Below are 14,076 nucleotides of genomic sequence, written 5' to 3'. Positions count from 1 at the left end.
TTTGGAGAAATGTCTATTTAGTTCTTTGGCCCATTTTCTGATTGGGTCATTTATTTTTCTGGAATTGAGCTGTAGGAGCTGCTTGTATATTTTTGAGATTAGTTGTTTGTCCGTTGCTTCATTTGCTATTATTTTCTCCCATTCTGAAGGCTCCCTTTTCACCTTGCTAATAGTTTCCTTTGTTGTGCAGAAGCTTGTAAGTTTAATTAGGTCCCATTTGTTTATTTTTGCTTTTATTTCCAATATTCTGGGAGGTGGGTCATAGAGGATCCTGCTGTGATGTATGTCGGAGAGTGTTTTGCCTATGTTCTCCTCTAGGAGTTTTATAGTTTCTGGTCTTACATTGAGATCTTTAATCCATTTTGAGTTTATTTTTGTGTAAGGTGTTAGAAAGTGTTCTAGTTTCATTCTTTTACAAGTGGTTGACCAGATTTCCCAGCACCACTTGTTAAAGAGATTGTCTTTAATCCATTGTATATTCTTGCCTCCTTTGTCAAAGATAAGGTGTCCATATGTGTGTGGATTTATCTCTGGGCTTTCTATTTTGTTCCATTGATCAATATTTCTGTCTTTGTGCCAGTACCATACTGTCTTGATAACTGTGGCTTTGTAGTAGATCCTGAAGTCAGGTAGGTTGATTCCTCCAGTTCCATTTTTCTTTCTCAAGATAGCTTTGGCTATTTGAGTTTTTTTTTGTATTTCCATACAAATTGTGAGATTATTTGTTCTAGCTCTGTGAAGAATACCGTTGGTAGCTTGATAGGGATTACATTGAATCTATAAATTGCTTTGGGTAGTATACAAACAAAAGCCCAGGTCCAGACGGCTTCACAGCTGAATTCTACCAAAAATTTAGAGAAGAGCTAACACCTATCCTGCTCAAACTCTTCCAGAAAATTGCAGAGGAAGGTAAACTTCCAAACTCATTCTATGAGGCCACCATCACCCTAATACCAAAACCTGACAAAGGTCCCACAAAAAAAAGAAAACTACAGGCCAATATCACTGATGAACATAGATGCAAAAATCCTTAACAAAATTCTAGCAATCATAATCCAACAACACATTAAAAAGATCATACACCATGACCAAGTGGGCTTTATCCCAGGGATGCAAGGATTCTTCAATATCCGCAAATCAATCTATGTTATACACCACATTAACAAATTGAAAAACAAAAACAATATGATTATCTCAATAGATGCAGAGAAAGCCTGTGACAAAATTCAACATCCATTTATGATAAGAACTCTTCAGAAAGCAGGAATAGAAGGAACATACCTCAACATAATAAAAGCTATATATTACAAACCCACAGCAAACATTATCCTCAATGGTGAAAAATTGAAAGCATTTCCTCTAAAGTCAGGAACAAGACAAGGGTGCCCACTTCCACCATTACTATTCAACATAGTTTTGGAAGTTTTGGCCACAGCAATCAGAGCAGAAAAAGAAATAAAAGGAATCCAAATTGGAAAAGAAGAAGTAAAACTCTCACTGTTTGCAGATGACACGATCCTTTACATAGAAAACCCTAAAGACTCTACCAGAAAATTACTAGAACTAATCAATGATTATAGTAAAGTTGCAGGATATAAAATCAACACACAGAAATCCCTTGCATTCCTATACACTAATAATGAGAAAACGGAAAGAGAAATTAAGGAAACAATTCCATTCACCATTGCAACAGAAAGAATAAAATACTTAGGAATATATCTACCTAAAGAAACTAAAGACCTATATATAGAAAACTATAAAACACTGGTGAAAGAAATCAAAGAGGACACTAATAGATGGAGAAATATACCAGGCTACACTTTTGTTGTTCCTTCAGCCATTCCCCATGTGTTTTGTTAAAATATTTAAGAACATACATTGCCAAAGAGAATATTTTAGGATTGTCAGATTCTCTGTGATACAAAAGGACTTTGGCTCCGCAAGATATTTCTGATATTGATTTTGCTAATTCTACAGGAACAAAGTGTTCTCTCTCATTTTGGAGGCAGAAGAGTGAGATGGTTGACAACATTAGATTCTGAAGTTAGCCCAGTTTTGTCAAGCACTACCTCTATGACCTCAGTGAGGTCCTGGAACTCTCTAAGCCTTGGTTTCCATGTCTGTAAAATGAGGAACTTAAGAATACCCAATATTGTTTTGAGAATTAATGAGGCAATACATATGAAGAATTTAATGTAGTTTTGAATGCATAGTAATTATCAATAATGGTGCTTACTAATCTAATTACACTGTTGATTTAAGATACACACCTTACCTTGCAGTTATAAAAAGAGATGGCTTTAGAATTGGATACTCTGAATTCCAATTTCCTGACTTGTTGGTTGGTGATCTTGGGGAAGATCAATTGAGTATTATATCTACCTTGTAGTGTTGGTATATGATACAGTATTTATGTTTCTTGGTATTTAATAGGCACTCCATAAAAGACAGTTAACATTATTATATTTGATTACAGGTCAGTTAGTTTGAGCGGAGAAGGCGATGGCACCCCACTCCAGTATTCTTGCCTGGAAAATCCCATGGACGGAGAAGCCTGGTAGGCTGCAGTCCATGGGGTTGCAAAGAGTCAGACAGGACTGAGAGACTTCACTTTCACTTTTCACTTTCATGCGTTGGAGAAGGAAATGGCAACCCACTCCAGTGTTCTTGCCTGGAGAATCCCAGGGACGGGGGAGTCTGGTGGGCTGCTGTCTGTGGGCTGGCACAGAGTCAGACACGACTGAAGCGACTTAGCAGCAGCAGCAGCAGCAACAGCATACCTCAGTAGCACACCAAGTCATCATTTTTCGTTGCAGCATTAGGTAAGTGTAAGCTTCCTAATGGGAGGAACTGGCAATGGGAAAAACTGGGTCTTGCCCTGATGAGCAGGGCCTTACTCAATAAAACTTTAATCCAATTATTTGCTGATGAGTGGCATTGCATTCCCTCCCTGGTAGTTATTTGGCCTAAGGCCAACCTCAAGGCCAGATTCCCTGGAGATTCCTGAGATGGGAATGTGAGTTCTAATTTCTGGAGCTGAACTTCATGAATAGAACATGCAAACACTCACAGTTGCATGCAAGTGAATAGGATTTATTTTAAAAGAGAAAAAAGTACAAAGCTCTTAGCACAGACACTCAGTCAGTTCAGTTCAGTTGCTCAGTCAGGTCCAACTCTTTGCAACCCCATAGAATGCAGCATGTTGTGCTTCCCTGTCCATCACCAAGTCTTGGAGCTTGTTCAGACTCACGTCCTTTGAGTCAGTGATGCCATCCAACCATCTCATCCTCTGCCGTCCCCTTCTCCTCCTGCCCTCAATCTTTCCCAGCATCAGGGTCTTTTCCAAGGAATCAGTTCTTTACATCAGGTGGTCAAAGTGTTGGAGTTTCAGCTTCAGTCTCAGTCCTTCCAATGAATATTCATGACTGATTTGCTTTAGGATTGACTGTGGCTTGATCTCCTTGCATAGACAGCATAAACCCTGAGAGGGGATAAATAGTCCCCCAGAAAGACAGGATTTACTGGCACTGATCTGTGCATTTTTGGTTGTCTCCTGTCCTTAAAATATGTCATTTGTAACCAATCAGTTTAAAGATCACATTTTAACTTAACATCTTTATGGCCCTTGGATAGCAAGAAGATCAAACCAATCTATCTTAAAGGAAATCAGTCCTGAATACTCATTGGAAGGATGGATGCTGAAGCTGAAGCTCCAATACTTTGGCCTCCTGATGCGATGAACTGACTCATTAGAAAATACCCTGATGCTAGGAAAGATTGAAAGCAGTAGGAAGGGGATGACAGAGAATGAGATGGTTGGATGGCATCACCAACTCAGTGGAGTTTGAGCAAGCTCCAGGAGTTGGTGATGGACAAGGAAGCCTGGCATACTGCAGTCCATGATGTGGCAAAGAGTCACTACTGAGTAACTGAACTGAATGGTTTATATTGATCCTTAGATTAAGTTGCCACCCTTTATCGTGCCCCCTGGCCATTTAAAAGTAGACCAGATGTAAGGGCTAAAGATGAATGGATCACCAGTTGTTTTTCCCTCAAGCTTATGGAACAGATGTTAATTACTGACCTTTCCTGGATCTGAGTGCTGATAATTTACCAGACAAAGGACACATTTCAGGAATTCGGGACAAAAGGTATAGTTTTAGGTTAATGGGGCGAGATGTTTATTGAAAACAAGACCGAGGTCTCAGAGTCCTACCCTGACTACCTAGCAATTTCTACCTCAATCTCAGTCCCTTTGTTGAATCCTCAGGAGGGGAAGCCTGACGTGGGTTTCAGAACTTTCACAACAGTAGGAGAACTTATTGGGTATTATTGTTCTCCAGTTTGTGGGTCACCCGCCTGGCAGTATGGGATTTGAAACTTATTGGGTATTATTGTTCTCCAGTTTGTGGGTCACCCGCCTGGCAGGTATGGGATTTGATTTTATCATGCTGCTACCATCTCGCTGCAGCTTTGTCTTTGTGCAGCTTCTTCTTGTCTTTGGATGTGGTGTATCTTTTTTGGTGGGTTCCAGAGTCCTCCTCTGATGGTTGTTGAACAACTAGTCTAATGTTGGGGTTCTCTCAGGAGGAGATAAGTGCATGTCCTTCTATTCTGCCATCTTGAGCCAGAAGTCTCAATTTATTTTCATCCTTGTTCTTTACATCTCTATGTGTGTATTGCCTAAGGATATACTTTCTTTCCTTGCCTTACTTTCTCTTCCTTCCTTTTTTTCTTTCTTTACTTTTTTAAAATTTTTCTTTTAAAGTATGTCTCAGTTTTAGAAATTTATAATATGTTTATTCAAAAAGTCAGCATTTATATAAGCTAAATATATAAAGTGAATGTCTATAAAATCTAGAGTTTCTAAAAAATGTATAAAGAAATTGTGTACTGTAATAACCATTTATACTTCAAAAATGGTGTAGGTGTGTTTGTGTGTTAATATGAGTATGTGTGTAAGAGAGAGCCGGGGGAGAGATAGACAGAGATAGAGAGAGAGAGACAGAGAGAGAATTCAACTGGGGAAACTTTGATAACATTGCACAAGACTCCTCCTGATGCTGTGTGAAGCAGAGTAATAGGCTTCCTGTAATTAGGTCTTCAGGGCTTTATTTCTGGAGTTTCATAAGTTTTATACATATTTCATCTATGAAGCAATTGAAAATTTTGCACAGAGGTTTAGAAACATCCTTTAGAACATTTAAATTGTGTCCCAAAGCCTGAAGCATGTTCTTTAGGTATTTGTGGGTCTCCACAATGGGGTCGTATTTCAGCCTGGGCTTCAGGGTCAAGTTGTCCTATTCCTAAAATTTATTACTAAATATTAATTTTCTTTCTATTTTGAACTAGAGGAATCTAACAATTCTCTATTTGAACTAGAGGAATTTATCCTAATTATCATACCTGCAACCTGCATACTTCTATAGATGTCAACAAATGAGTGAATTTCCATGGCAAAATGATTACTCATCAGTAGCTGCCTCTTTAGAGGTTCATGAAATGAGGAGTCATGAAAACTGGCTACATGTAAAAAAGAAAGATAAAAATATTTATTGTTGCTCCAACCTAGAAAGAGGGTCAGAACCTGGTTTGAAGGTAAGTTATTGTAAAGACAAGAACCAAATCTTATCAACTACAAGCAAGAGTTAGACTGATGGGTTAAATGTGTCAAGTTTGAAATTAAGATGTTTTTCTCACTGAAGAGAGACTAAATATTGGAAATGGAATTTAAGGGTCTAGTCACTGAGAGGTAGTAGGGAAAAATAAAGACTTTTGAGATCACAAGAGCAGTTTAACATGTAAAGGCTTTGAGCAAGGAACAGAATGGAATTTCAGTAGTTATGAATTCCTTTTTGTCAGTGTGTAGCTTTTTAGAGTAGCACACAGTATTTGAACACTCTGTTATCATTTTTAGTTCATTAAGGCTCACTACACAGTACAGAGGGAACTCTGTGTTCTGTAGCATGAGATTCATAACAAACAAGACTTTCCTGGTCCCCTAGCAGCAACTCTGCTTCATTTGGCTCAATCAACTGAGAGCAAGATGAATATGCCACATATTGTGCTAGGGACTCTTTGTGCAGAGAAAACATGTGAAGAGGAGAACTATGACCAATTTGCCTTAAAGACACCTCATATGTGAAACAGATGATTTACCAAAGCAGTGAATAGCCAGAAAGAGACCTGACTGAGCATTATCCTAGTGTGTTTGCATACAGTATTGGTGACTGTTTTGAATATTTGTTTTTCTATTATTAGGTTATAATTGTAAAAATGAATGACTTTTCTATTTTTTTTAATGTTATAGGCTTGCTAAAAATGTTAACACAGTCTCAGTAAAAAAAAAAAAAAAAAAAAATCAGCCATCTTTTTAAGACAAGGAACATACTAATGCCTTCCTAAAATCCTATTTTTTTATGGAGTGAATTGAACCTTATGAGTGATTTTTCCTATTTGCCACTCAATTTGCTGACATCCAAAGGATCAGAGTGTGATAAAGGACTGGAGTGTTATATACTGTGATGAAGTGTATTAGGATTTTATGGTAAGATGAACAGAATACCCTTTGCCAGAACACTGTGTGCGACGTGATTAAACTCTTCAGCTGTATATACCTGGCCATGGAAAAGACAATGACTGTTTCAAAGATGTAAAAAGTTTCTAACAAAAGGAAGAACCGTGATAGAGTGGCTTAAAGGAAACTGCTAATAGTGGAAACCATTCCTGTGGTAATTGTATAATATATACTATCTCATTTAATCTTATCAACAAATATATGGTACAGGTGCTGTCTTTATCTTCATGCTATAGCTGGGGAAGGTGATGATCAGAAATATGCCCAGGCCACCCTGCTTAGTAAGGGGCAGAGATACCATTTAAACTAAGCCTACCTCCAAGGCCTGTGTTCCTAACAATATTATGGAATAAGTTTGGTAGAATATCATGTTGCATGGAGGCAGCTCATGGAACAAGGGTTTTTGTAGAGATGACTTTTACAGGTGTAGGTATAAACTCCATTATTCAATGAACTTCACATGTTATCTAATGCCCTTTGGTGTCTCAAGTAGTTTACACAGTAACCCAGAAAATCTGAAAAATTCTAACAAATTCAAATTTTATAAAAAGCTACAAAATGTTAAAAGCTGGGGATAGGAGATGAGTTTAGAATGGAGAAATGAAGTTGAGTTTGGAGTGATTCTGAGGTGACTAATTATGTCCGGAAATTGGGAAGATAGACCTAAGATTCAGAGCAAGTATCTTTTAATGATAGGTGGACAAATAATTCCCAAAGAGGGATCGCTCTTTGGACTTGTGAATGAAACAAGAATAATAGCTAACATTTATTGAGCTGTAATTTTGTTCCAGGAATCTTACTAGCTCCTAAACGTAGTAGCACATTTAATGGAAAGGAAATGAATGGGATAGAAGTATAGATTCTAAACCAGATCAGAGGATAGCTTGCAGTTTGATGGAGGGTCAGGAGATCCATATGGGCCTGAAAATCCTAATGATACTTCTGAAAGTATCTTGGATATTAAATTATGACTATATTTAAAGGACGTGTTAGTGTGTGTTAGTCGCTCAGTCGTCCCCGACTAGCGATCCATGGACTGCAGCCCACCAGGCTCCTCTGTCCGTGAGATTTTCCAGGCAAGGATACTGGAGTGGGTTGCCATTTCCCTCTCCAGGGGACCTTCCCAACCCAGGGATCGAACCCGGATCTCCTGTACTACAGGCAGTCTTTACCGACTGAGCTACAAGGGAAGCAAAGGACTTATCAGTCTTTGGCAATTCCCATTTAAGGTGTGCTACTGAATAAGAACAGTTTTTAACTGTATGTAGTTGTGTCCCATGGCAGTGGATGGTTTGATGTAGTGTGCCATCAGAAAAGTGAAAGGAGAAAGGTTATACATCTCAAAGACAAGAACTCTTTAGCTTAAACGTAATTTATTTTATGGTAGGTATTATAGTCACAAGATTCAAAATGTTTAAAAGGTACTGAATAACATACAGTAAACAGCCTCCCTTCCATTTCTGTTAGTGAACTATTCATTTCCTTTCCTAAAGATAACAAGTTATTCCTGTTTATTTTTCTATAGGTATTCTACATAGGAGCAAAAAATTGTTGGGGTGTGTGTGTGCATGCACGCACGTGCGTGTGTGTGTGTGTACAGACACATATAGTGACTCAGACGGTAAAGATTCTGCCTGCAGTGCGGGAGACCTGGGCTCAATCCTTGGGTCAAGAAGATTCCCTGGAGAAGGGAATGGTAACCCACTCCAGTATTCTTGTCTGGAAAATCCCATGGACAGAGGAGTCTGGCAGGCCCCAATCCATGGGGTCACAAAGAGTCAGATACAACTGAGCTACTAACACACACACACACGTGTGTGCGCGCATGTGTGTGTGTGTGTACACAGGCATATATGTAAAATATTTATACACAACGGTTACTGTGCCTTATATACTGTTCTGAACATTCGTATTGCTGTCTAGTCATTAAACCATGTCCTACTCTTTGGCAACTCCGTGGACCATAGCCCACCAGGCTCCTCTGTCCTTGGGATTTCCCAGGCAAGAATACTGGAGTGGGTTGCCATTTCCTTCTCCAGGGGTTCTTGTGGACTACCACTGAGCCACCAGGGAAGTCAATTCTGAATATTACCTTTACACTTAATAGTTCTTGACGATCTTTCCATGTCAATGCACAAAGAATCTCTTAATCTTTTTGACAGCAGATCGGTATTTCATTATTTCTATGTCCCCTTCTCATAGAAATTTAAATTGCTTCCACATCTGCTATTACAAATGGTACTTTAATGAATCAGTTTTTAAATAAATTACTTTACACATGCACAGGCATAATTGTGTGGGAATTACCTAGTGGTAAATTCTATAGTCAAAGGTTATACGCATGCCTTTATGATTCTGTTTAACACTGCCAATTTGTCCTCCACAGAGGATGCACCAGTTTATGTGTTCACTGAGAATGTATAAGAGTGCCTGTCTCCCTACCTTTAGAAGGCAAGGTCATTAGAAATGAAACCATGGCTCGTCCCTGTAAGACATCAGTGCAGTGCTACCTAGAGGATAAGTCACAGTGAGTGATATTAGGAAATTTCTCTGAGCAGAAGTTCCTTAGTAATTTGGTCACTAAGTTTCTTAAACATTCCTTTCAATATATATATGTATGTGTGTGTATATATATATATATATATATATATATATATATATATATAAACATATAAAGTACCAAATAGAGTAGCAACATGTCAATTAGCAATAATAGCCTCAATTCATGTATCCATTTGTGTGTTTCTAGCTAATATAGATTTTGATCTTCAAATTAATCTAAATTTGATTCTCCTAATTTATCTTGGTCAGAGAAGGCAATGGCACCCCACTCCAGTACTCTTGCCTAGAAAATCCCATGGATGGAGGAGCCTGGTAGGCTGCAGTCCATGGGGTCGCTAGGTCGAACACGACTGAGAGACTTCCCTTTCACTTTTCGCTTTCATGTTTTGGAGAAGGAAACGGCAACCCACTCCAGTGTTCTTGCCTGGAGAATCCCAGGGATGGGGGAGTCTGGTGGGCTGCTGTCTATGGGGTCACACAGAGTTGGACACGACTGAAGTGACTTAGCAATTTATCTTGGTAGCATCTTGGAATTGTGGAGTAGGGATAGAAATGGAGGGATAAAACTATTGTAGTTCTATTTTCATTTTGTGTTTGAGGGATAATTTAGGAGCGTGGGAGCATTCTAGTTGAAAAAGTTCATTTGGATTTATCTGTAAGGTGGTGCAGAAATACCTGCATGAACCTTTTGGCTAATGCAATAGTTAGTTTTTACAAACAAATGTTTGGTCTGTATGTCAGATTGTGAAAGTAGAGAAAGAAGGTAACTCACCACTCATGGAACGGAAAAAATGAACAAAGTGTTCAAGTTAAGGCAAACAATTAGTGAATGACAATTTAATCAGCCAGCAGAAATAGAAAGTGGGAAATATAAGTAATGCAAAATAAGTATGTAATAAAAATAAAGTATATGGAAGGAAAGAAATGAAGTACATTTAAATTGTGTTCTAAAGGGAATGGAGTGAATATGGTCATAAAAAAGCAATGACTGTAAAAAGAATTAACAACTTACATCCAGATATATGTTGCACATATTTAGTGATCAGATATTTTTATACAATTATTATTATATTTAATTTATTTTATTATAATAAAAAATGTGACCTGTAAGTCTAAAGTTATATATTTTTGACAGCAAGTTACTTGATCCATGTTGAAAATGTCAACAAAAAATATGAATTCTCTTTGGGAGAGATATTATGATTTATATATATACACATAATACATGTATACACATAATCAGGACATTTATTGAATGCCCTATTCAAATCTTTGAGATAATTTTCTGTTATCTATATATAATCAGTTCTACATAAATAGTTATAATCAAGTTTTACTTGTGTATCTAGGATTATTTTTATATGCTTAGTTTCTGTGTTTAGTGTACACCTGTTTATGGCTGATAACCTTCTTCATAAATTGTAAACGTTGTAATTAATTAATCTATTTTATCCCATTTTATCCATGGGTCAGGAAGATCCCCTGGAGTAGGAAATGGCAACCCACTCCAGTATTCTTGCCTAGAAAATCCCATGGACAGAGGAGCCTGGCAGTGCATAGGGTCGCAAAGGACTAGACACGACTGAGTACACACAACAAAGAGAGCTAAAGTTGGGCTTCCCAGGTGGTACCGGTGGTAAAGATCCTGCCTGCCAAGCACAGGAGATGTAAGAGATGCAGGTTCAATCCCTGGGCCAGAAAGAACCCCTGGAGAAGGAAATAGCAACCCACTCCAGTATTCTTGCTTGGATATCAATATCATAAACGTAGAATTTAAATTTAAAATACAAAATGTGATAAAAATTAATTGTAACATTCACAATGTATGAAGTTTATCAGCCATAAATAGGTATACACTAAACAACACAGTAACTAAGCATATAAAAATAATTCTAGATATACAAGTAAAACTTGATTCAGTTCAGTTCAGTTCAGTAACTCAGTTATGTCTGACTCTTGGCTACCCAATGGACTGTAGCACGCCAGGATTCCCTGTCCATCACCAACTCCCGGAGCTTGCTCAAACTCATGTCCATCAAGTCAGTGAAATCATCCAACCATCGTTATATAGAGTTAATTAAATATAGATAACAGAAAATAATCTCAAGGATTTGAATAGGGCATTTAATAAACCTGATTATGTGTATACATGTATTGTTGTGTGTATATATACATATATATAAATAATATATCTTCCCCAAAGAGAATTCATATATTTTGTTGACATTTACAACATGGATCAAGTAAATGGAACCCAAAAATATATACCTTTAGAATTAAAGGTCACATTTTTTATCATAATAAAATGAATTAGATAAAATAAAATGGAATAAAAGTATCTGATCACTAGGTATGCATATCTAGATTAAAGATTAAAGACAGAAGGAGAAAAAAATTATCTGGAAACCAGTAACAAGGAAATTTCATATAGAAATCTAAGTCTATAGGAAAACAAAGTATTTTAAATGACTCAGAGCTAGAAAGAGGATAAAGATAAAATATTAAGAAATAGTTTTTCTTATTTCATGAAATTATAAAATGCCAAATAAGCATAAATAAATTTACAAACACAAAAACCTACATCAATGAAACAAAGTGGAAAGGACAAATCTTTCCAAAAGCATTAAAAATTATTTTTGGAGAAAACTTGTAATAGGGGAAAACCTATTGTGAAACTCATGAAAAGAGAAATCAGTTAAGAATAGCAATGAAAAAGTAGACAGAACTACTCATAAGGGGAGACTATAGAATTATACTCTAATAGATATATTTTGTTCACAGAAATGAATAATTTCCCTCAAAATATAAAGAATTAAAGTGCTCTAAAATCACCATAATGAACTCTTCTTTCTGACTAATCCCCTATTTTGGTCTGACGTTTCTTTTGAAATATTAGTATTGTCTATTAGATTACAAGATATTCTAGACTGTGAGTCAAGTTCTCTGCAAAATGAGCAGTTAAGTTTGAACTCCACAGCCATATGGCTTGGATTCAAGTTCTGCCTCAACCACTTATTTAGCTATGACCTTGACCTTTTTTCTTCCTTTTTTATAATGAAAATGACAATGCTAATAATAGCAATAATTGCATAATAGGGTTGCTTCTGAGACTAAATTAGGTAAAGTACAAATAAAATAATTAGTAGTCATCTGGTCCTTGACTGTATTCATTTATTCAACAAATATTTCTGAACCTCTTATCTCTGTGTCTGTTATATTGTAGATACAGGTATTGTAGAAGTAAACAAGAAAAAGTCCCTGCCTTAATAAATTTTTCATGCTAATAGACAAGTCAGATAATAAGCATAGCAGTATAACATGGAACAGTGACAAGATCATTAATCTATTGTGTGGGGCTTTGTTGTTGTTTAGTCACTAAGTTATGTCCAACTCTTTGTGACTCCATGCACTGTAGCCCACCAGGCTCTTCTGTCCATGCGATTTTCCAGGCGAGAATATTGGAGTGAGTGGCCCTTTCCTTCTCTAGTGGTGCTTTGTAGCCAATAAAAACAGTTTACTTTTCAGTTACACATAATGCAATACTCGTATTTGTTTTAAACCTTAGTTAACTTGTGGTGACAAATACGACCAAAAGCTCAGGCTTCAGCAAGGAAGAATTGGGTTTGAATCTTACCTCTGCTCTAAATTTACCTTTAGTTAAGTTTACTTAATATTTTTGCTTTGATTTATTTATTGTAAAATGTGGATGATGACACCTCACTCCTAGAACCTTGATGAGATTCAATAAATTGCATGGCATATTGCTTGTAGCTTGAAAATATGTTCATTTCTCTTCCCTTCCCGCCTCTATTCTATTTGGTCCACTTTATTTCTTTTCTTCTTTCTTTGGTCTATTCCTTTTTATATTTTCTTTTCTTTCTATGAGTATATGGTACATTGGTACATAGATGAATATAATCATAGTAGAATACATATTTTAACATATTCTAATATATTACAGGTGAAAAAGAAACCATACGATGGAATGGGAAAACCAAACCATTCTGGTGGAATTTTTTCTGAAGGGGCTTTCTGGTTATCCAAGGCTTGAGCTACTCTTTTATGTGCTTGTCTTAATAATGTATGTGGTCATCCTTCTGGGGAATGGTACCCTTATTCTCATCAGCATCTTAGACTCCCACCTTCACACCCCTATGTACTTCTTCCTGGGGAACCTCTCCTTCCTGGACATCTGCTACACCACTGTCTCCATTCCCCCCATGCTGGTGAGCTTCCTCTCAGAAAAAAAGACCATCTCCTTCTCTGGCTGTGCTGTGCAAATGTTCCTTGGCTTGGCCATGGGGACAACAGAGTGTGTGCTCCTGGGCATGATGGCCTTTGACCGGTATGTGGCTATTTGCAACCCTCTGAGATATTCTGTCATCATGAGCAAGGGTTCCTATGTGCCCATGGCAGCTGGCTCCTGGATCATAGGAATTGTCAACTCTACAGTACAAACTGGGTGTGTAGTACAATTGCCCTTCTGCAGGAATAATGTCCTCAATCATTTCACCTGTGAAATTCTGGCTGTCATGAAATTGGCCTGTGCTGATATCTCAGGTAACGAGTTCATCATGCTTGTGGCCACAACCTTATTCATAATGACACCATTATTGTTAATCATTATCTCTTACACATTAATTATTATCAGCATCCTCAGAATTCGCTCTTCTGAGGGGAGGAGCAAAGTCTTCTCTACCTGCTCAGCCCACTTGACTGTGGTGATAATATTCTACGGAACCATTCTCTTCATGTACATGAAGCCCAAGTCTAAAGAGACACTTAATTCAGATGACATGGATGCTACTGACAAACTTGTATCTGTGTTCTACGGAGTGATGACTCCTATGATTAATCCTTTAATCTACAGTCTCAGGAACAAGGATGTGAAGGAAGCAGTAAAACACTTACTGAGAAGAAAAGTTTTTAATAAGTAA

General features: G+C 37.3%; 1 protein-coding gene across 1 annotated transcript; it reads left to right on the top strand.

Moving 5' to 3' along the window:
- The first annotated feature begins 13,119 nt into the window (after positions 1-13,119).
- OR13C2E (olfactory receptor family 13 subfamily C member 2E) lies at positions 13,120-14,076 on the top strand. The gene has a single exon (NM_001390631.1). The coding sequence runs from the start codon at positions 13,120-13,122 to the stop codon at positions 14,074-14,076; it is 957 nt and encodes a 318-aa protein (NP_001377560.1).

The sequence above is a fragment of the Bos taurus genome, chromosome 8, assembly GCF_002263795.3.
Source record: "Bos taurus isolate L1 Dominette 01449 registration number 42190680 breed Hereford chromosome 8, ARS-UCD2.0, whole genome shotgun sequence".
NCBI classification, from domain to species: domain Eukaryota; kingdom Metazoa; phylum Chordata; class Mammalia; order Artiodactyla; family Bovidae; genus Bos; species Bos taurus.
Note: the sequence above shows the minus strand (reverse complement) of the source record. Positions and strands in the feature narration are given on the sequence as shown.